The sequence below is a fragment of the Mustela nivalis genome, assembly GCF_964662115.1.
Source record: "Mustela nivalis genome assembly, chromosome: 2".
Taxonomy (NCBI): domain Eukaryota; kingdom Metazoa; phylum Chordata; class Mammalia; order Carnivora; family Mustelidae; genus Mustela; species Mustela nivalis.
Window position 1 is genome coordinate 6,830,033 of NC_139021.1, and position 24,717 is coordinate 6,854,749.

Here is a 24,717-nt window from a genome sequence, read left to right on the forward strand (position 1 = left end):
TGAATTTAAGATACAGATGGCAACCTGGGTGGTTTCCTTTTCTTTTTGGATTTTGGTCACTGCTTACCTGTTCTCTGTTGATAGGAACTCACGCCTTTCTTTAAGGAGGGCCAACTCCACACTTGAGGGAAAGTGAGTGCCTGGGGACAAAGTACATGCCTGGCCAGTCCCTACTAATGGCCAGTCCCTGCACACAGCCTGTCCCTGCTCACAGCCCATCCCTGCTCAAGGCGTACTCCGTCTCCCAGGCCCAGAGGGCTCCTGCTGTGGGGGCCTCCCAGCATCTTCCTTCTCCTCCTGCTTTCCTGTGTGACTTATCAAGCCAGATTTTAGATTCCTGAGAGGAGGGAATGTATTTTACTCAACTCTGAAACCAACATCTTAATTCCCATCTCCACTCTCAACACACTGCTACACAGGAGGGAGTTGTGGAGAAGGGAATTGAGGGAAATTGGAAGGGGAGGTGAACCATGAGAGACTGTGGACTCTGAAAAACAATCTGAGGGTTTTGAAGGGGCGGGGGGTGGGAGGTTGGGTCAGTCTGGTGGTGGGTATTGGGGAGGGCACGGATTGCATGGAGCGCTGGGTGTGGTGCAAAAACAATGAATGCTGTTATGCTGAAAATTAATTAATTAATTAATTAATTAATTTAAAAAAAAAAAAAAAAAAAAGGACAGGATCAACAAGAGAAAAGAATAAGCTCATGAGCCCTGGGACCAGAGCTCCAGCCTCCGGCTGTCACTGCTCCATTCTGGGAAATCCACAGCTGTACCAGCTGTGTCACAAAATAGAAAGCACTCTTTGGCACAAGAGGAAGAGTTTCTAACGGTCAGGTTCTGTCTGGGGTGGAGTCCCTCCTGGTCACAGTGACAGACACGCTCACAAGTGGTACGGGGCCTTCCCTGACTGTAACTGAACTTTCTAATGCTCCCTGCACCTCCGCTGTTTTTCTTAATGCATTTTACTATTCATTACCAAAATGAAATCCTGGGCTAACCCTGACCAACCCCTTCGGTACATGATGGCACTTCTCCCCCTCACAGCCCTGCCACTCCCACTCCACCTCTACAGTCCTGGCGTGCAGCCGACACAGGCACACACGGGTCATTTCACACACCCGGCCTGACCTGGAAGCGAGAAAAGCACGCTTTAAAGCTATTTTGGTTATCTACAGCTACACTACAGCTGCAAACTAACCCAAAACTCAATGGCTATCAACAATAACCATTGAATTACTTGCTCACAATTCAGCAACCTAAGCCCCAGGGGAGTTTCATGTGGCAACGGCCAGATCAGCCGGGGCAGGGAAGACCCACTCTCAAGATGGCTTTGCCCCATGTCCGGTACTGCTGATGGTCGCTGTCAGCGGGGGTCCTCAGTTCTCCCTGTTTTCACTGATTCTACCCCACCTAGGTATCCCGGGTTCCCACTTATCCTCAAGTGGCCTCAAGGTGGCCAAGCTCCCTCCTGGCCTAGGGCTCCGAAGATCACAAAAGGAGAAGCTGCCCATTCCCCTTAAAGCACATGCCCAGAAGTCAGCATCCCATTACTCTGCTGCAAGTTCTCACAGGAAGGTTGCCGCAAGGTCAGGGCAGACTCAAAGGAAGGGCAGGGAGTGATCGCTCGGAGCAGAGCCGAGCACAGAGAACAAGGACAAAGCAGTCATTTATCAAAAAGTTAAGTTTTCATGGCCTCAAACATCAGTCTTTTCTAGGCCTAGCAATGTACCTGCCTACCTATATCCCCTAACGGGGGCAGAGGTTGTGGCCCTCTGAGGGCGGAGAGCCTGTCTCATTCATCTGTGCAACAACTGAACAACTGTGTACAACAGCACCCAGCTTCTAACAGCCAAGCAGTGTCTCATGCATTCAAAGAGAATGATGAATGTCAATCAAAATTAATGCCCAGAGTATAACAGTCACTACCCAGGGGTTTAACACAGTTTAGTTAACATAAAGAAAACCTAGAGGATGCCACACAAGCACAGACGGAAGGCAGCAGATTTCTGGTATTGGGGTCCTAACTGGCCAACAGCATCTTGTAACTGAGTGTCTTATAAAATCTAAAGTTCATTAAAATGCTAAAAAAGACAACTGAGAAAGACTACAAAATAATAGGGTACCGCATCAGACGGTGTAGTCTAGTAATACAGAGATGGGTCTGAAGTAGGACTGTGAAACAAAGGAGAGGATATAAAGAATTTTTTTTAGATGCTTGGATGCAGGAAGAAGTATGTCTCTCATTAATTTAAGAGCTAAGAAGATGTAACAGAGGAAGGAGGACAAAGGGAGCAGGTCACCAGTGATGGCGAATGCAAAATCACCTTTGGGACTCTGCCTCAAGTGTGGCAAGATCTTCCATGAGACAGCAAAGAATGATCTCCACAACTGGTTCCCACACCTCTCAAGGAGATATATAAATGTACACACACACACACACACACACACACACACACAATGTATTTATGTGTGTACATATGTGTCGGTGTGTACATATGTGTTTGTGTGCATATGTGTATGTGTGTACATATGTGTCGGTGTGTACATATGTGCATGTGTGTATATATGTGTCTCTGTGTGCATGTGTGTATTGTGTAGGCACTCATTTATTTTAAAATTCTGTATGTCTTCTATCATTGGCTAATGTCGCTAATACTTAGGGCAAAAGATTCATCATTAACCATACTGGACATAGAGAAATACTTCCAGTTGAGAAGATTCTTCTTGTCATATCCAACTGGATCACAATTCTTTTTACTTTGCTGCAAGGCAGCTTGGACTCGGTGCAGGGAACGATCAGTGCCGCCATTTTTCTTGCTCACTTCAAATGCATTTGTAGACCTTTAATTCAAATGCATTTGTAGACCTTTAATTTACAGTTTCTTTTGTAGTAATCTGTGCCCATTTAAAGGTAAATTTAACTAAAACTAGCTAATGTAGTCCATGAATCCATACCAAGGCACATATCACAGCCTTATGCCCAGATATACTGAAAGAAAATTAAGACCTAGAGAGACCTTCTACACTGTGGAACCCCCCCTCCCTTACTGGAAGATATGGCCTCCACATGCACAGAACTGCAGGCACTATCATAAACCCTGTAATGGAATCAGCATTCACCTAGGTACTAAATACTAAATTAAATTTCATTTTTTGAACAAAAGCATGGGCTCTGGAGCCAGATTTTTGGGACTCAAATGCCTGTTACTTAGTAACTGTGTAACCCTTAGCAAATTAATTCTCTATTCTTTTTTTTTTTTTTCCCATATGTGAACAGGAGATGATCATTCCCTCCTAAAGTTGTGAAAATTATTTACATGTAGTTAATACATATAAGATGCTGGAAAAGTGTCTGACACATAGAAAACCGTAAGCTATATACATATACATTAACACAGAAGTTCTAGCAAGTGTTTCTAGCACCAAAAATATTGTTGTGCATACATCCCACTTTGGAAAACATCACCCGAGCATTTGCTTTTACCTTACCTGGGAAAGAGAATTAGACACTCAAGAAACACATTTTGTTCATAATCTCCACACTCCTCTGATTCCCACCCAAGGGCAAGAACGGAAAGTAAAGAGTGTACAAGATTTATCTTACGTGCCTTCGCTGGAAAGGAAAGACCAGATCACCACTTTTATTAGCTCTACGGGCCATTTTAGATTCCAATAATGTAACCACTAACCCAATGGTTAGTTAAATAAATCCACATTTTAGTTGATATTCAGAATACTCATCTTATTTGAATTAAATCGATGTCATAAATGCCAAACTCCAAACAACTTTAAACCTATTAACAGACTCGGGACCACAGCATCCACATGAAGGAGTGGATGTTTCAGAAACAACATGCTTGATTCTTAGCAGAGCTAGTAACTAAGTCAAGTTTTAGAGTACTGACTTCCATGGCATCTCTACATAGATGAATTTCCTAAGAATAAAAGTCATGCCAAACTTGTTTAAATTCCAAACTTGTGTTTAAATCAATCATTCCTAAATTTTAAGAGGACTTTAAAGAGTAAGTTCTTTCAGAATATAGAACACCTTCCCCTATACATTCTAGTTGTCTGTCTCAGTGTCATCAGTCTTCCAGGGCTCCCTCCGGGCTATGTAAAATTCTGATGCCCAAGTACAGCACTGAAGGCTGTAGTTGTCATCATTCCAGTGACTGCTACAACCTACTATTTCCCATAATTAAATCATTCTGGCTCAATAGTTACTTTGCCCACCCCTCTGATCTCTACTTATTTAACATCCTGAACTTACACTTAGAGACTAAATCTAATTCCGTCTGTAATTCTTTCTCCAAAAATAGCTCTCTTACATGTTTAAATTCTTGTAGTGTCTGTCTGCCTCTTACGTTAATTTAGTATTTACCCCATATTATTTAGTGAAATGTACTCTGTTTTTCCTATTAGAGTATCAATCCTTTGGGAGTAACTGGGACCCATAGTTGAGTCACCATTTTTCTTACATAACGGTTTCTCAAGAAATACTTGTGGAATTAAAATTTATTTTATCCTGGGACAAATGGCACTAGTCAACACAGTTTTTATTGATTTTCTTTGCTGCAGAAATTATTGTGATCTATTAAAGCTACAGATAAAAATAATTATTTAAGTTTATTAATTTGCCAACCGCAAATCACTAAGTATTACTGGTAGTGAAGATTATTTGGTGCTGTCACATTGATTGTAACTTTAACATAGTATTAAACTTCTAAACAGCAAGGAGCTCAACTTATTTAGACATCAGCAACTCTAAAAATCAATGAAACGTACAAAGAACTCCAGGAGATTATATGGGCAAAATCCATACATACAGGCATCCACAAATAATGTGCAATATGAAATAATCTACATTACTTTTTATCTCTCTTTGCTCAAGGCTGGGTTCTACTCCTTGGGAGGGCAGATGACAAAACAAATTAGAAAAAGCAAACTATCCAAAAATGAGATTGAAATTTTAACCAGAAACTCCCAGACTTCAACATTCTGGCTGTGAGGTTATGAATCTAAAGGCAAGAAACTGATCTGGACAAGAGCCTGTTACATAAGATGGGCAAGGGACAACAGCATAAATTAAGGAGTAGGAATAGAATACAAACATAGAGATGAACTGTAATTAATTGAAGAAGTAAAAATAATAAATGTAAAAGTCATGGCATTTCAAGAATGGAGGGGGAGGAGGTAAATCAAGTAGAAGCTGGTAGACAAAAATCACACACCAATTTCAGGCGTGGGAACTTAGGTATGTATGTGTGTTGTCATTCAGTGAAATAAGAACACAGGAGAAGGTGTAGGTTTGCCAAGAAGAGGAGAAATTAAAGTAATAAAATTTGGTTCTATGTTTCAGGAACATAAATAATATTCTCCAGGAACACAAATTCTTTTTTTTTTTTTTAATATTTTATTTATTCATTTGACAGAGAGAGATCACAAGTAGGCAGAGAGGCAGGCAGAGAGAAAGAGGGGAGGAAGCAGGCTCCCCGCTGAGCAGAGAGCCCGATGCGGGACTCGATCCCAGGACCCTAAGATCATGACCTGAGCCAAAGGCAGCGGCTTAACCCACTGAGCCACCCAGGTGCCCCCAGGAACACAAATTCTTTCAGAAGCCCCGTAATTTATGCCTGGCTGTTTTTGGAGTCCACTTAACAAATCTAAACTTGGTTTAAGTGCTACTTTCCTGGTCAATAATCAAGAACTATAAAGAAAAACCAATCTATAAAGAATTAGAAAATTATTTAAAGAGAACAAAGGAAAAGTCACAGCATAAGATTTGAAATTTCTTCATAATATTTTTGAGTTGCTATCATATTTACAAATACCAATTTAAATAACTTTCTAATTATCATGACACCAGAATGTGTCACAAGATCACAATAGTGGGGAAAACAGCCTCTGCTGATGTACCCCTCCATCTCTACCTGCGACCACACGGCTCTCAGCTCCCTGAGAGGTGTGGGCTGTTGAGATGGAGGGAGGTTGACCTGGATGGTTCATGGTCAAACAGCAGCCTTGGGGCGCCTGGGTGGCTCAGTGGGTTGGGCTGCTGCCTTCGGCTCGGGTCGTGATCTCAGGGTCCTGGGATCGAGTCCTGTGTCGGGCTCTCTGCTCGGCGGGGAGCTTGCTTCCTCCTCTCTCTCTGCCTGCCTCTCTTCCTGCTTGTGATCTCTCTCTGTCAAATAAATAAATAAAACTTTAAAAAAAAAAAAAAAAAAAAACAGCAGCCTTATAGGTTAGTACATTCCCTGAGGCACTGGAGTCCAGAGTGACCTTCCTACTTTATCATGGTGTCCCAAAAGTTAATGCATAGCAGGAGGGAGACTAATCGCAACTTATCATATCAAATACATGTGTCTTGAAGAGAATTTTTAGTATCAGCCTTCCTTGATGTCAACAAGTTTCAAAATCCCCACAACACCAACGTCAACTTCTGTAATGGTACTTAACATACATACATACAAGTACCATACACACAAGTATGCTATCACGTTATTTCTACAGATAAACTACCAAGTGGACACAAAAAATAAACATTATTTTCACACTGAGCCTCTGGAAAAATAGTATATGTTTCTGAAAATCAATTAGGAGTCACATAAAAGGCAAGTGTTAACATACCAACATAACTGTCAAAATACTACTGTGGGAAATTTTTAAACCCATCAAGATTTCTATGAAATAGGTTTCTACCCTGTAGTAAATTCAGACTTTTACTTATCTGCAACAGGCTACAAGCAAAAAATACAAACCAACTTTTAAAAAGAAAAGTCTTTTTGAGCTTTAATTCAAACTCCACGACGGAACATGTTTCTGTAAGTACTTCTCTGTTCTCTCTCTTAAGACCCTTAGCCTAAGAGCTTCTGTGAAACAGGAAATAAATCAAATTCAAAATATGGTCATAATAGGAAGACATTCAATGTAATAAACCATGTTGATTAATATAATGTTACTTGAAAATAGTATGCATATATTAGAATAGTATGCATATATAATTAGTATGCATATATTAGAATAGATTAAACAACTAGCAGATTAAGACCATTAATAAATCTAACTCAAGCTTACAACTAAAACTGACAGAATTTAACTCAGTACCCTAAATCTTAACAATCACTGTTCAAAGGTCTCTCCCAAATTAACAATTGCAGGTCCATTTTCCCCCCAAAATGGCAATCTTTTTTTATGCCAGTTATAAAAGATGCACCAACTTGTTGTACATTGAAGTACGGATACCTAAAGCAGACAGTGGCACATGGTCCTACCTTCTACATAGCATCTGCTCTAGAGTCAAGTGCCTTTTTAAATTTTCCCTAAATAACCGTCCAACTGGGATTGTCCCCTGCTTTACGTGTTGCCTCACTGTAGCCGACACCCGACCTCAGCAGCACAGCATCGCACTTCCTCGGAGAGCCAGCCTTCCCGACGCGTGCCCCGGAGTCCGCCCCAGCGCGGCTCCGCCCCAGCGCGGCTCCGCCCCAGCGCGGCTCCGCCCCAGCGCGGCTCGGACGGTTCCCAGCACCAGGCGCCTGGAGAAGCCCCGCATCCGGCCGCGCGCTCACACGTCACTTCCTGTGGAACCGCCGCAGCCCGCGCTGGCCGGCCCTACCCCGAGCTCCGCTCTCTGGTCACTTTATCTATTACTACTCTATAAAAATCCGCACTTCTTACTGAAATTGCCCTGTTTCGCCAAGTAAAATGGCTTATAATTTCGCAACTGCTCTCTGCCCTGGGCCTCCCTGTCACCGCTGCCCCGCGACCTCGCCCTGACTGACTTCCGACCCAGGCCCAGCCAGCTTCCTCAGAGACAGCCGCTCCCGGGACGGCCTCTCCCCGAGTCCACACGACCCTCCTCTCTGCCTGCCCGGAGCACCCGGCCCGTGGGCCCCTCATGCCATCTCCCGGACATCAGGCTGCTCATGTTAGGAGTAGGAGTGGACGGACGGATTCAGCCATGTGTGAAACGACAACAGCGACAACAACACAACGTAACAGGGAAACCACAGAGGCCCTCCCGGTTCCAACGCGGACTTGGCACCTACGGCGCATCAGCCGCCGCTCAGGACCAAGGGTAAGGGTTTCTCCACAGGAAAACTCTGGAAAACGATTACTACAGCTTTAGGTCTTAAAAAACACCCCATAAGACAGTGTTTACTTTGAGTTTCGCACTTTACAAGCTCTGGCGCGAATGTGCCTGAGCTCTGCTCTGAAAACACTCACGTCCAGGGCTGTCCCCCGAAAGAGTTCGAAGTGGTTCACTGAGCGAAAACATTCAGTTAATGGAAAACCTCTCACTGGATGGAGTTTCACAAACAGCACTGCCCTCTTGCCCCAGCAGCTGAAGGCCCGTCGTGTCAGGTAACTGGGTGCCCACCGTCACCAGCTTCCTTCAGCTGCTCTACACACGGACACCAGCAGGAAAGCAGGAAAGCTTCTTCTTGGAATGGCCGCAAGTGCCAGATTAGCCTTCACAAAAGTCTGGCTTGAAACTCCCAGGCTCAATTTGGCGAAGCAGAAATCTCTTTTCTCAGCGTTCTGGAAGCAGTGGAATTCTAAGCAGCCTAATTCAGATATTGTATGTACTTGAAATAGACTCTGCTCTCTGTTAGACACACAAATTATAATTTGTCTGCCCCCATTCTCATCAAAGCTGACAGTGAAAAACAATATTTGAGATTTTATTTCAGGTACTTTCACACCCATATTTTATTTCATATATTCGCTCATAATCACAAAGTATTAATTCCAGATTAATCACCTACCAGACTATGAACTATTTAAGGACAAGAAGAGTGTTCATCTTTCTATCTACTGCATATTTTGCATATAGTGTATCAAGCATAGTGGTCAATTTATAAGGTTTCTGTAAGCCAAGGTATGTTTAGTAATGAATCTGTCTATGAAATGTTCACAACATAGTTTTCTCTTTTCTAAGAATATGTATCTTCAGTTCTGCAAGTATGGCTGTGTAGGCCCCTAACAGGATGACCATTTATAGACAACAACTATAAATTCTTAAACTGCAGACAAAATACAAAAACCAATTGTCTGAAGCCTTTGGAGAATGATTAAAAACAAGGGGATTCTGGAAGGGAGTCAAGACTTGGAAGAGTGGGCCTGGACAAATTTACTGGTTTAGAGTTTTTAGCCTGGGTGGCAGAGTCTGAGGCAACCACAGTGCCGAAATGGGAGCGAGGGATACTAGGAAAGATAGAGTCAGAGACTGGGGGGGGGGGGGGGGGGGGGCTCTAAATTTGTGTAAAAATCTGCCCAAATCTTGACCCCTAGGACCCTGTTGCCAAAAACAAATGCAGAAGTCAAACTAAGAAAAGAACTGAACTGAGATGTGCACTATACTCAACAAGTCTGCTGTCTGAATCCAAAGTCACCGACATTCCTCAAACAGCACAAGAGAATCCAGGGTCTTGATAACACAACACTCACCACCCCCAGGGTACAATCCAAAATTACTCGACACACAAAGAAACTGGAACACTATGCCTGACTATCAAAATAAGTTTATCAATTCAGGCCAAATCCAAGATGACTAGGATTTTAGAATTAGAGACTTTAAAGCACCTATTTTATCTTGACTCAATAACACAAAATAATGTAACACCTATAATGAATAAAAGCAGAAAATCCCAGAAGAGAAAGAACATTTTTTGCATATACATACTTGTATAGGAATCAAATAATAAATTCTGAAACAGATTGTTACAATGCCTGATATAAAAATTTATCTGATGGGCTTAACAGAAAAATGAAGATAATGTAAGAGATAATCCATGAATTAAAGATTCAGAAGTATAAGTCGATCTGAAGAATGTGGCAGGGAGAGGGGAATAGAGAAAAGAGATAGAGGAACCATTCTGAGAATATCAAAATGGTGACCATACGTGTAACTGGTTTCCAAAGGTAGAGAAAGAAAGGGGCATAAAAATATTTGAAAAAGTAATAGCTAAAATATTATGATGAAATAGATAAATCTCTTGTCAGGGGGTGGGGGGGAGACCACAAAAGATGAAATGGAAATCTGATTAGCACACCATGTCAATTAAAGACTTTGAATTCACCATCAAACTGAAGGCTCAAAGGGTTTCAATGGTGAATTCTATCAAATACTGAGGATGAAACAGCATCAGACTGACATAAATTCTTTGGGGTTAAAAAAAAAAAAAAAAGGAAAGGAATACTCCTCACTATATGAAACCAGCATAACACTAATATCAAAATCTGACAAATATGTTATATATGAAAAAAAATTATAGGCCAGTATTGCCCATGAACATATAGGCATTTGAACCCAACAATATATAAGAGATAATAATAAGTAGGGTTTAACCCACGAATCCAAAGTTGGTTTAATTTAGACAAATCAATCAATTAAATTCACTATATTAACAGTATAAAGAAGTAATCTTATACGTTCATTTCAATAGATACAGAAAAGGCCATTCAACGGAATTCACCACCTAGTCAGGATCAAATCTCTCAGCAAAACTGAGACAGAAGGGGACTTCTTTCACCTAACAAAGGGCATCTACAAAACCCCCTGGCTGTTACCACTCTTAATGCTTTCCATTCTGGGAACAAGGAAAGAAGGCCTAATCTCACTGCTTGTACTCAAGCATTACACAGAGATCCTAGCCAATACAATAATGTAAGGTAAATAAATAAAAAGCATAAAAATTGGAGGGAAAGAAGTAAACTGTTTTGTAGGTGATAAGACTGTATACACAGCATATCCTAAGTAATCTATAAAAAAAACTCATGAAAACAATTGAATTTGGCAAGGTAGCAGAATGTAAGGTCAATATTCTAATTTTCTATTAAAAGGCAAAAAATGGAAAATAAACTTTTAAAATATCCATTGTACAATAATATCAAAAAAACATAAAAAGATTTAAGAATGAATTTAACAAAACGCAACTAAGAGTTTTACCCTGAAAAGTATAAACTGCTAATAGCAATTTAAAAATTTATTAATAGAAAAAAATTAAAAAATAAATAAAAATCTATTAATGGAAAGATATACCATGTCAAGGAAGAGAAGACTCAATGCTATTAAGATGTAGTATTTCCATAAATTAATCAATACAGTGCAACTGTAATCATTATCCCAGCAGAATGTTTTGTGAAACTTAATAATTCTTAAATTTACATGGAATTGAAAAGGACCTCTATATAAGTAGTCTTTAAAAAGAAAGGACAAAGTTGAAGGGACCGCATCACTCAACTTCATGCCTTATTATAAAAAGCTACAGTAATGAAAACAGTATGGTAATGGCATGTGGATCCATAAATAGATGAATGAAACAAAAATGAATGTGCAAAAAACAGACCCCCATTTACACAGTTATGTAATTTTCATCAAAGGTGCTAACACCATCAATGGGAGGAAAACATTTTTCAACAAAAGGTACTGGAAAAACTGGATTCCTACATGGAGAGAAAATAAATTTTGAACCCTCTGTACCACAACATAAACAAAAAGCAATTTGCAATGTATCATAGACCTAAAAGTAAAAACTATAATGGTAAAGCTTTTAGAGAAACACAGGAGACTAGCTTTATAACTTATAAACAACTCTAGCATCTCTTTGAAGCTGGCAAAGATTTGTTAGTCGACAGAAGGTAATAATCATAAGAGGAAAGAAAACTTGATATAGTAGACAGACATCAGGAAATTAAAAACTTCTACAGATCATAAGACACTATGAAGAAAATAAGAGGAAAGCCAGAGACTGAGCCAAATATTCACAAAATACATCTAACGAAGGACTTATTTTGGGACATTTAGAAAAGCTCCTACAACTCAATGACAAGAAGACATGCAGACCATTTACAAATAGGCAAAGGACCTTAAAAGACACTTCGAAAACAGAAGATAAAGGAGGGGCCAGTAAGTACATGAAATGGACACATCATTACTAATCAGGGAAATGCTAATAAACACCACAGGAAAATACCAACATATGATCCAAATGGTCAAAAATTCAACAGATTGAGAACATCAGACACTGATGAGGATACAGAGCCACTACAACTGGCTCACACTGTTCCTGGAAAAGCAACAAGGTATGGTTGCTTTGGGAAAAAGTATGGCAATTTCTTGGAAAATTAAATATATAGCAAGTTAAATCTTATGTGTATATTTACTCAAAAAATATTTTTGAGTAAAATATATTTACTTTCAAAAGAAATAAAAACATAACACAAAATGTATGAAAATGTATGAAAACTTGTATGAAAATGTTCACAGTAATTTAATCTATAATAACCTGAAACTGAAAACTGCCCTGGTGAATGAATGAATAAATTTATTGTTGTGTATTCAGATAATGGACTACTACTGAGCAGTCAAAAGTAATGGACTACCAGTGTATGTAACAGTATGCATAAAACATGCCCAAGAACACTCACCAGAGAGAAAAATAAGATAGAAAGAGTATCAATGTATCAAATCATGCCAAACTTAAAATGCCAAGATTTAGAATCAGATAGAAACTTTAAAGCACCTATTGTAATTATGTTCAATGACATAATGCTTGCAATAAATGAGAAATAACATTTTTCTGGAACAGAGAAGCAGAGTAGATAACATTTTGAACATTCATGTATTTACACTCAATGCTAAGCATTTAATATGGATAATCTTATTTAATTCTTAACAATCCAACCTCATCTTACAAATTAAGAAATTAAAGTAGAAGTTACGTAGGTTATCCAGAGTCACATCACTAGGATGATTCAGAAGCATAATTCTTTAGGGCTCCCTAACTCACATTAAAGTCAAACAGAAAAAGATAAGATCACTAAGTAAGTTTTTAATTTTTAATTAACTTTAAAAGTGTGCCTGTGTTGGTATGAGGTAGGGGAGGGCTATGCTAAAGGAAAACACCTCAAGAAAATATCAAACAGAACATAAACTCAGTATCTGCTCCCTTGTGATTAGGTTTGCCACAACCTGCAAACCTCGCTGTCTTACCTTAGGGAACTGCTTTACAGGGATTAACACTTTCTGTCCCAGCTTCATGTTCTTATTAATCACCACATCGATGTACTTTTCTTCATCCTTGCCTTCTCCTTTTTGAAACTTTTCTATTTCTGTGGAAGAAAAAAGATAACCATGAAGTGTCTGATTTAAAACCCCAGAGGTTGGAAGTTCTTGTTAGCATTATTGTGGTATGAAATCAAGTACAGAAATACGGACTATCCAATCAACAGGAGTTTTTCAAGTAACGGCTTATTTCCCACTTTATCAAACCTCCTTCACCAGCAGAAAAAAGGCACGTACCATGGCTCTGCAAAGTCAAATCTCAACAGCCCACGTTAATGGACGGAACAATGAACTAGCTAAAAAAACAGACACAAAAATAAGTTTCTTGGGGCCTTCTGGAATCCTAGTGAGAGGCTGCTCAAACCATTGAGAAGAGTCAGAAAACATTCTCCATTCAGTGTTACCAGGTACTGACATCCCTATCCATTAGCTTCTGGTTCTCCGAGGATTACACCACAGGCACTGATTCTTTATGATGGCATGAAAAGTCCCACACAACTTTGTGCGTTGACCTCCCCAACCAAATCTACCCTTCTCATAAGTGACACGGATCAACTACACATTCATGTCTTCATTAATGTTCTTTTCGCTGCCTGAAATGTTATTATTTCAACGTCATATACCTCCTTCAAGATTCAGGTACACTGAATACTATCTTTTAATGTGTGACAATCCCTTTCACCAATGAGGCAGGCAGGAAGGAATCAATCACTGCCACCTTGATGCTCAGAAAACACTTTATATACAACTCTACTAGGACTCCTCTTGAAAAGAAAATGTGGTGCCTCCATAATTTATCTCTGTTACAGACAATGTCTGGAACCTCCCATTCACAGGTTGAAATCCTAATCCCCATCGTGATGGTCTTAGGAGGTGGGGGGTTCTCAGGAGGTAATTAGGTCATGAGGGTGGAGCCCTCAGGAGAAGGACTAGTGCCTTATGAAAGAAACTCTACGCATGGAGCTCCTTCACCCCTTCTGCCACATGAGGACAGCAAGAGACCTGCTGTCCAAGAACTAGGAGATGGGCCCTCACGTGACACCAGATCTGTAGGTGTGTGAGTCTTAGACTTCCAGCCTCCAGAACTGTGAGAAATAAATTTGTGTTGCTCATCAGCCCCCCAGCCTCTGGTGTTCTGTGAGAACAGGCCGAGTGGACCAAAATACTCTCCCACCAGAACATAAATCTCTCTTAGGTAAAAATCTGTCTCTTCATCCAATAAACATCTGCCACTAAACACATATCCCGTGCACCTCCCAGCCCCTGGAACATTTCAGATGCTGTTTCCTCACGCTGCTGCCTACAGCATCTGGCCATCCAAGAGGTACACAAGCAGGTGTCTTGAGAGCTGAATGAATGAGAGCTGAATGAATGCGTACACACACTGCTCCTTCCAGAAGGACCACAAGATATGCAGGTTCAGGGAAGGGAACCACAGCATGGAGAAGACCCAAAGATGGCACCTGGTGTATAAAAGGGGCAAACATATTCACTTGTTCTGCTTGTTGGGTTAGGACTACTTAAGAATTTAATATGTGCCACATTCATGACATAATTCAATCCTTACAAGAGTTGGCAAACAGGAAGTTCTGAAAGGTTACTTTGCTGATAGCAAAGGCAGGATTTACCTCCAGTTTTGCCTGACCATAAAGACAGTGTGCCACTTCCGTCTCTCCCACCATTTTTTATGTCATGTAAGATAGAAAATAAAATTGTCATGGCACCTTAGGATACATGGAGGCTCTGCTGACTGGAGACTTCAGTCACCACTAAGAAGCCCAATGGCATTGATGCCTCCCCTCCCCCGCCCCCCACTCCTCCATCTGCTCCTCAGAGCTAAACGCCCAATTGTCTTGCTTGTATTCAGAGCTGAACCTGATCTCTCTTCTCCACAAAACCGTCTTGTCACCTATCGTGATAGTCCCGAATAAAGTCGTCCTTTCTATTTTAACAAGTATCAGAATAATTTTTTCTTTCACAATGCACGGTAAAAAGTCAGTATATATGTGGGACATAATAAAATATATATTTGGTCTTTGTCCCAGGTTCCTGGCACAGATTTCCCAGAACCCTACGAGTTTCCTGAGAGGCAGGAGTGCACTTTATCATTCCTAACAAGCCCCTTTCAACGATACAGGCCTTTATGCTAATGAGATGACTTGGAGGAAGAGGGAGCTGGCTGCCAGAAAAACCAACCATGTGAAAAACCAAGCAAGTGCCAAGCTGGCACGTTCAGCACTCCCACCCGTGGAGAGAAAAGAGGAGCTCGAAGGAGTTCAATCATCAATGACTTAGTCAATTGTGCCCACATAATAAAAACACCATAAACCCCCTCAACAACAGGGTCTGGGAGGGTGGAGTGCCGAGACAGGGCAGGGAAGACCCGCGTCCATCCCCAACACCTTGCCTCCACACCACCTCTTCTGTTTGGCTGTTTCAGACTTGTATTTTTTAGAACAAACCATAATGGGAAGTAGAGTGCTTTCCTGAGTCCGAGAGTTGCTCTAGCACATTCCTGAACCTGAGGCTGAGTCGTGGAAGCCCCACGCTTGCAGCTCATCAGGCGGCAGTGTGGGTAGCCCAGGCACCCCATCCGCAGCTATGTCTGAAGTGAGGGCACTCTTGCGGGACACAGCCCTCCTCCTTGTTTGGAGGGGGGGGGTGTCCGCTCCCCTAACTCCAGGAGCCACTGTCAGAACTGAACTGGATGGAGCTGTTGGACAGCCAGTTGGTGCTGGAGACCGGGCTGGTGTCAGGAGACACTACACAAAAGGGATTACAAGTGCAGGGGAGGAAGATGGAGACAAGCAGAAAAAGCCCAGAAGAAAATACTAAACTTCCAAATAAACCGATTCTTTTGTCTGCTTTCTTGTATTATCCTAGGTTTTCATCCAGAAAACAGATTCTAAACAGAATCTGTATGGGAACAATGTACACGAAGGTAGAAGAATGTGAAATGCAAAGATTTACTTAGATGATTCTTGTTACTGTTGTTGAAAACACCTTTAAGGGTACTTTGAATTTTTTCCTATAAAAATGAAATATATACATGGTAAAAATTTAAAACAGTATAACAGGACACAAAATCAAAAGAAGAGGGTCCTCCCACACCCATACTCCAGAGGTTAAGGACTGTAACAGTATCATACCCTCTTTCAGAAGTTTTCCAGGAACACATAAGCACACACTTGCAGGTGCGTGCGCACACACATGGGGTTTAAACCTGGAGGACTCGTGTACGTGAGCTAAACTAGTTCCATTTTCCTCGGTAAAGAACAGTAAGTCGCAGGCCATCTGCTCCACCAAGTGTAATAATTCATGACTTCAGCTTTAATTAGAAGAAAATTAATTCCACATTTTTATTTATGCATTTATGCTACAGTTGGAAATGCCTTTAGCATATAAGATTCAACAAAATTAGATATAATTTGTAGAAAGAATAAAAGAACTTTTAACATACATAAATGTTAAAATAGGTGTAATTATCTATTTTCAGATAACACTGCATTTTTATGATTTTAAGCACTTATAATGTACGGACAACATGTAACTTCAGAGTCAGCATTCAAATGTTATTCCTAGCATCAGTGACAGTAAACATTTTAAGCAACACATAAGATCATAAAGATTAAAATATTAGAAAAATATGTATTTTATAATATGTTACATTAAAGTTTGAGATACACCTATGATTTTGGAAGGGAAAATAAAAATTTTTTAAAATATATAAAATATCTAATTTCCTCTGTAGACCATCAACTTTGAAAATGTTCTGTTGCTAAAATATCTTGTTACTTTAAGTAAGCTTGGAATTATGTTAAAATAAAGTATTTCACTGTGTAAGATTTATTTGAAAATTGTGAAGACCTGAGGCCATTCCACGAGCGTGCTGGCCTGCAAGGAAAGGACCCAGCAGACTGCACAGCGGCAGCGGCAGAGGGAGCCCCAGTCCCAGGGGTCCAACATGCCTGGCTTAAATCACGGCTACTGTACTTTCCCCAGACCTTCCAGCTACCAAATTCAAAACTGGTCAAAACTTCTGTGGTCTTTTTAGGGACTATTCATTCAATCAACAATTTTGTAATTTCCACCTGACTGAGGATTATAAGTAATCTCATGTTTTCATTAAGTCCCATAAAATACAATGCAAAAAAAAATCAGGGGGAGGGGGATTGTACAAAATGAGGTATGAAATCATGGAGCAGCTTTCTGGTATTTACTCCTCTCCCTTCCTGGGAGTTTCATTTTCCAAAGCCCATGCAACCACCTCTCTCAACTTCTGTAGGGAAGGAAAGGTACTTGACCCCCCACAAGGTGGATATGACCTCTTAGTTAACTGTAGCTAGTAAAGGCCAACCATAGAGAAAATCCAATCCGGTTTCTGAGGTCGAATGTATGAGGGATTTGACTTTTACTAATCCCCAGATTACATTTGTTACCACACAGTGCAGTGTACCAATGACATCTCCCAGCTCCGAAATAATAAGCAAATGTGTGATTAGGTTTTAGATAATGTAGGGGATTATAATGTTAGGCTTGCAAACCAAGGACATCTTTTTTTTTTTTTTTAAGATTTTATTTATTTATTTGATAGAGAGAGACACGGCGAGAGAGGGAACATAACCAGGGGGGAGTGGGAGAGGGAGAAGCAGGCTTTCCGGTGAGTAAAGAGGCCGATGCAGGGCTTGATTCCAGGATGCTGGGATCAGGACCTGAGCCAAAGGCAGATGCTTAACCACTCAAGCACTCCTGCAAACCATGGACATCACATTTCTGTCATCCCAGAAGTCTAGGGTCAGTTACAATGTCTTTCTTTTTTTACAATGTAATTTTTATTTGTTCATTTCTTTTTTGTTTTTGCCTTGGGTGACTACAGAGCTTCCTAAGCAATGGCCATTTACCTTTTTATTTTAGCCCATCAAATACAGTCAAGTCCGATAATCCTCTACAAAACAGCCAAATTATCTTTGGATTTACATGTGTTAAATTTTCAGTTATTCATTTAAAATATTAAATAATTTGAGCACCATAAATTCTCATTAAAAATGCTTACATTCAGGGCACCTAGGTGACCCTCAGTTAAGCATCTGACTCCTGATTTCAGCTCAGGTCATGATCTCAGGTCCTGGAATTAAGCCCTACAACAGGCTCCATTCTCACTGGGGAGTCTGCTTGAGAGTTTCTCTTCTTCTCCCTTCCCCTTGCTCTCTCTCCCCCTCAAACAAATCTTCAAAAAAAAAAAAAAAAAAAAGTTTAAATTCTCTCACAGAATCAAGCATATTTAAATTGATATCTTCCTTTTTCCGAGCAGCTCCATTTTTAAGAATTCACCCACAGACATGCTTAAACGTAAAATATTATGTACAAAGCTTCCAGCATTGTCTTTAATAGCAAAACACTGAAAATCGTCTCAATGTCTATTAACAGGAACCTGGTTACAGAAGCTAGGACACACATGCACTATGAAATAGCAGACAGCTACTTTACAAGATTAAGAACTCTCTGTTCTGATAGCAAAAGGCTCCACCAGATACATGGCTGAGTATACACAGACACACAGACAAACACACAATGTAAAATGAAACAACAACATATGTTTGTATTTGCCTGTATATGCGCAGAAAACACCCTTCCACTTACAGATAAGAAACTAGCAACATTGATAACTAGCAGACACGAGGGAATCAGGTGACAATAAACAGGACTTTATCTTTTATGCTGTTTCACACTTTTTTTTAAAGATTTTATTTTTTTATTTGACAGAGATCACAAGTAGGCAGAGAGGCAAGGCAGAGAGAGAGGAGGAAGTAGGCTCCTTACAGAGCAGAGAGCCCAATGTGGGGCTTGATCCCAGGACCCTGGGATCATGACCTGAGCTGAAGGCAGAGGCTTTAATTCACTGAGCCCCCCAGACACCCCTGTTTGACATTTTTTTTTAAATATTTATTTATTTGACAGAGAGGAGGCAGCGAGAGGGAACATAAGCAGGGTGAGTAGCAGAGGGAGAAGCAGGCTTCCCTCGGAGCAGAAAGATGCAGGACTCCATCCCAGCCAGGACCCTGAGCCAAAGGCAGACATTTAACAATGGAGTCACCCAGATGCCCCTGTTTAAAATTTTTGAAACATGAATATTTTACCCATTTAAATTACATAAAAGTAAAATTCTAAACATTTTATAAAATTTTTGAAAATAAACAGAATAGAATAAAAATTTGTAAAGAAAGGGCCATGATTATATTTTGCATCTTGGCTAGTAACCCAGAGCCTTACTCTCTCTTGATCATTCATTTTAAGTTATTCACTCCTGTGTTATTTTAATGCAACTGTAGGGGAATTTACCTGGGCTGCTTATTCCACTTGAAGCAACAGGCAGATGTCCGAAAACTACATGTAAAACATTTTATTTGAGAATCCGGTTTTTTAAATGCAATAAGTTCACTCAGGTGAGCAGTTCCCTTAGGTGAGTCACCTACCCAAAAGCAAGGACTAACTGGGCTCTGATATGTTGAGGACAGGGACTAGGAGCTGGGAGCAGAATACAGAGAATGTGTGGCATGGAAACAGAGAATACAACGCACACAGTGCTGCAGGAAAGCGACTGGCAGCTTTGGAATTTGGGCAATTATTTGAAAAGCTAGCTCCAAGGCAAGGAATGGAGTTTGTCAGGCAAGAAAATGAATTTTTCACTGAAGGTGAGTAGCCCTGTGTAACACGAGTTCCATTCGCTCATTCCATGAGTCAGACTGTACAGTCGATAGAAGTCTTACTAAGATAGCAAAACCTATTTTTCCCTTTTCTCTTCAAACAGTACAAAATGGAATAGATCAGACGAGTAAGGATGACAAGATCCTGCCATCACAGAGCCCGTCAGGGAATGAGCTTAGGCATGAACTCCTTTTCCTGACTCCAAGCCCTGGCTTCCTGCAGAAGGATGGGGCGGGTACAGGGTGAGACGAGGGGTCAGCACAGAGAAGAAGTGAGGGCAAGAGCATCAAAGGGCAGGCCAGGTTCCGGAGGCCAAAACTTAGATCTTAACAGATCAGGCATAGGGAGCTACTACAGGTCGTCAGGTGGGGGGTGCTGTGCTGGAAGACGTCCTTAAGGCCATCCTGGCCACTCAGGAGCAAGTGGCATGGATGGGACAGAAAGAGAAAGAAAGAGAGAGAGAGGCAGGTTAAAACACAACTAGATAATAAAGCAGTCTCTTGGGATGAACAACCACTGTGAGATGGCACCAGACAGTTTATTTATAGTTGACGTGGACAGATGACAAATGTGAATGCTGTCAGAGGCAAAGTCTTCATATTTAGAGAAACCATCTAGTTTACTGAAAATGCAATCAGAGAAAACACACAGGAGGAATCTGTGCTCCTGTCCCCATGCTGTTTCTCCTAACCCATAACACCCACTGTTGTCCACAGCTTCTAATGCACCTCATCCACCGTGTCACATGTAGGCTTTTGGTCTCTACATGTGGTCTCTAAGACTGGAACACTGTGTAGGCTTTTTGCCTTGAGGTATCTTCTCTTGGTACTGCCAACTAAATTCTACTTCTTGGAAAAGCTGTCCTTGAATTCCCAGACCAGTTAGCCAAAAAAACACAGCACTCTAGCATGATGCTTACCACAGGTCTAACCTGCTACTTCCCGTCTGGCTTCTCCAACAGACTGTCAGCCACCCCCTTTCAATCCCTTCCATGATGCCTGGAATGCGGTGAGGGCTCCCACACACACGCTGTGAGACTGGATGGTGAAAAGAACTCATCATTAAAATACACGTGCTTATAGCCTTGCCTTTTATTCAGTCTTTTTGCTGCTCTGTCTCCATCACCCTGACAATATTCCAGGACCGGTGAGCATTATTCACATTTTACACATGACGGAAGTTTGAAAATGCATTTCTAAAAATCCTACAAATGTGAGCAACATCACCGAGACTCAAACTGAGGACTCTGAATGAGGACACTTTCCCGACATACTCCATCCACGGGTCATTAAAACATTTTCTCTGGCTAACAACCCACTGGAGTCGTAGCACATAGTGTTTCTATAGAGGAAAAAATGCATTCTTTATACAAGGCCAATGAAAGAATGCATTAACAAACCCACACATTCCTGTGCTGAGCCCATACGGAATTGATCTTTTAGGTCAGAAACTGTTACTAGAAACCCTGAGATTCCGCAACTCTGCCTATTCCTAGAGCTTCTGTTCTTTCCCTGGGTGAATGACTCAAAAAAGAGGATTCCAGAAGGGAACACATGGCATTCAAACGGGGTAATCTGAAGCAGCTTTAATTAAGGGCCAATGTGTTACAGGTGCAGAGAATCTACAAGAGCAACAAAGAATGGTCCAGCACTCCGGGGTTACCTAGCAAAGGAGGGGTGACTGCCCCAAGACATGAAGCACGAGGGGGCAAGGGAAGGCAGAGAAGGAGGCTGGCTGGCGAGGGCAGCCTGACAGGGGTCAGAGACTCCCACGGAGGGACCCAGACAACTCACGGTGACCTGACAGGGAAGAAGCCATAGAGAACAAGCGCCCTGACCTCACCTCTCCCTCCCGACAGTCATCCGCGGGGCCTTCCACGGGGCAGGTACCGACCCAGCCACAGGCCGGAGGGCAGGAGTGTCTGCTAAGACCGCCGTCGTGCCATGCACATCGGCGCCCTGGGCACAGAGCAGAGAGGAGAGGCTGGAAAGAGGACGTGGCAAGGCAAAGGGCAGCTCTCCGGCCCTACATCTTCGGTAAAAACCAAACGAGTCGTTAAAAGAACTTCCGATGTCTCCTTTCCACATGAGCTTACCACATGGAACATCACACAGCCGAAGGCTGACCGGTAATGACAGCCGCTTCAGGGGCCACTTCCACCAGTACTCACGAGGTGATTATTGTTACTATTCGACTGATAATCATTCACCACGTACAGGGCTCTGTCTGACTTACAGCCTCTCTTTATTCTACCAAATCATGATCTATCATGTCCATTTTACAGAATAAGACCTGAGGGTTCAAATGGTTAACAAGTTTGACAGAAGTTAGGTAATGAGGACTTGGTCAGGATTGACAGCAAGGTCTATCGAGGGTCAAAACCATCTTACTAGTTGTTTAAGAGCTTCTTAGCAGGTACAGGGTGGCTCAGTCAGTTAGGTAACTGACTCTTGATTTTGGCTCAGGGTCATGACCTCGTGGACCTGAGCCGCACCTTGGGCTAGGCACTGGGTGGAGCTTGCTTGAGAGTCTCCCTCTCCTCTCTCTGCCCCTCCCCCGCTGATGCATGTGCGCTCTCTCTCTCCCTCTCTAAATAAAAGTAACTTAGTAAAAAAATCACTTAAAAGGGTCACAAAAGTGTTGATAAATAGCACCAATCAGCCTGCACAATAAAGTCCGAGTGGGGACAGAAATGCAGCCAGGGGAGGCCCTTTCCAAGCACCGCACCCTCTACAGACCAATCAGGCAAGACAGGACTCGGTCCATACAAGGAGGAGAATCACTACATGCTCGACATGCAGAAACCCAGTTCAAAATAACACAAGAGCCCAGCTGGAGGAGTGAAGCTGATCTTAAAAGATGTTATAAATAGTGTTCAAGGCCACTGCAAATTCTATTTGACAGATTACTAAAACATTACTGTGGCTGCTGGTCTGAAAAGAAATTTTTTAACTTCCAACATGACAAATGTTTTCACTAAAGAATTATTTAAGTAATCCAAACCTAACTGAATACCTATTAGACTCAAACCAGAGTTGAATACACTAAACCTTCCCAGACTGGATTGATTCATACAGCTCATGATCTTGCAAATCATCTTCCATAAACAGAAATAAACGGCACCGCAGCATTGAGATGCGTTATCACTGTCTAACAAGGATGGGCAGACTCGTCATAAACACACACACAACATCCAGGAAGCAAGACAAGAGCCAATACTCTAAATATTACAAATGTTTGGAAGTAAACTATTTTTATAAAGACAGAACAGATGTTTAGGCACAAATATCCTTAAGTATATATACAACACATAAGCTTAAAACATATATAGAAAGAAAGGAGAGTCAAACTGCTCCAAGAAGAAAGAAAGGTTGATAAAGAGGAAGGGAGGAATTCCTTCTACTCATCATAGGTAATTGACAAAAGTATAGCAGTAATATAGGCGCCGGGATTTATCTGCTCTCTTCCAGGTAGTTAATCCATGGAACACTGCAGCGACGCAGCTGTGATCTTCACTGTACAGAAAGGGAAGAGCTGCTTAGAGACCTCCAAGGGCAGAGCTGAGGTCCCAAACATAGTCCCGACTCAGGACCCCAACCATCGTTCACCTCTTCCTAAAGCTATGCTCACTCCAGTTTCTGGTACTACTGTAGCACAAGGACCTTGACTCTGAATGAGAAAAAAAAAAAAATGCTTTGGATTATTTCATTTTTGCAGAAAGCCACCAAGCTATTGAAATATCAAAAGAAATAAGGTTTATCACAGTGCTTTAAAAACTATTACATATAGAATAAATATAGTCTAGCATCTCTCACTTAACACAGCGTTTAATTTGCAATGATTGATTTACAAGTATCTCATTACAGAATGGATTTCGAGAAGAATCTGTGAAAGCTATAGGATTCTAAACAAGAGCTATAAGATTCCAAAGAATCAAATCCAGGTAACTTCTGAGCACTAGTCAGAATTATTATGAACATTTTGTCAAATTTTTTTTAAGGAAAGAAAAATGCACTGGCATCTCCAATGCACTGGCATCTCAATTTCTCCTGAAATATATGCAGTCACTCACCAAACAAAGAAAAAACCATCATACGAAGATACAGCATGATCAATTCAGTGCCTCAAGGGGAAAGACTCAAAGACCTTCAGAAATCAGTAGGTTACTGGATTTTGGTTCTAAATTCTAACACTTTTCAAAATAAACTTACAAAAGAATTTTCCCCCCTCACAATTTTAAAACAATAAAGACCAAAGCATGTAAACCAGAGCTGAGATGCCCCTAAAACTGGTAGAAGGTGTCTAACAAGTTAAAAGAGTTCCTACACGCGAGACAGCACACTGGAGGCTCTACCTCCAGTCACTGCCCCTGACTCCTCAGAGCGATGGGGCCGCGATCCTCACCCTCTTTTCCCTTATACCGGATCAGCAGCAGAGCTGACAAGGGACTGCAGGATTATGGACTCTCAAAGGTTTTGCTTCTTTTGCAAATTACCATACAACTTCGGCTTCAAAACCAAACAAAACCTTCCAAGCCAACAGGTAAGCACAAGAGATTAAATTCCACCATCAATAAATGAACAGAATGTTATAGGAACAGTCCGTCAGCTGCATCTACGGAATGCCCACTGTTTACTGAGAAGCACGACAGAAGCAACAGAGGGAGTTAAAAACATAATAAATGCTCAGCAGAGCAAAATCTTTTCCAGCCTGCTGCTATGCAGAGCGGCGAAGACAACCAATGACCGGGGCTCTGGCTCACCTGTGGTTTTACCAGTTCTAAAGGTGAATGCTGGCAAACTTCTATCGACCCATTTTCATCTGGTAGCAAAGAAAGTTCAGAAGAATTTATTGGCATTGGCTACAAAGAATGGTTCAGCTTCCACTTAAATCACCCGAACAAGGGAGGCAGGGAGAGGCTAGGAGTTCTTGCCTCCCCAAACA

General features: G+C 41.3%; 1 protein-coding gene across 4 annotated transcripts in view; it reads right to left on the reverse strand.

Annotated features, from left to right (window-relative positions):
* Positions 1-24,717, reverse strand: part of KHDRBS3 (KH RNA binding domain containing, signal transduction associated 3) — a 185,602-nt gene that overhangs the window by 109,527 nt on the left and 51,358 nt on the right. For all 4 annotated transcript variants that reach the window (XR_014309145.1, XM_082721608.1, XM_082721610.1 and 1 more), the window contains exon 2: positions 12,997-13,115. Coding sequence is in view for 3 of the 4 variants with exons in the window: in XM_082721608.1 (XP_082577734.1) it covers positions 12,997-13,115 (119 nt within the window). In the remaining variant the exon portion in view is untranslated. The remainder of the gene's footprint in view (positions 1-12,996; positions 13,116-24,717) is intronic.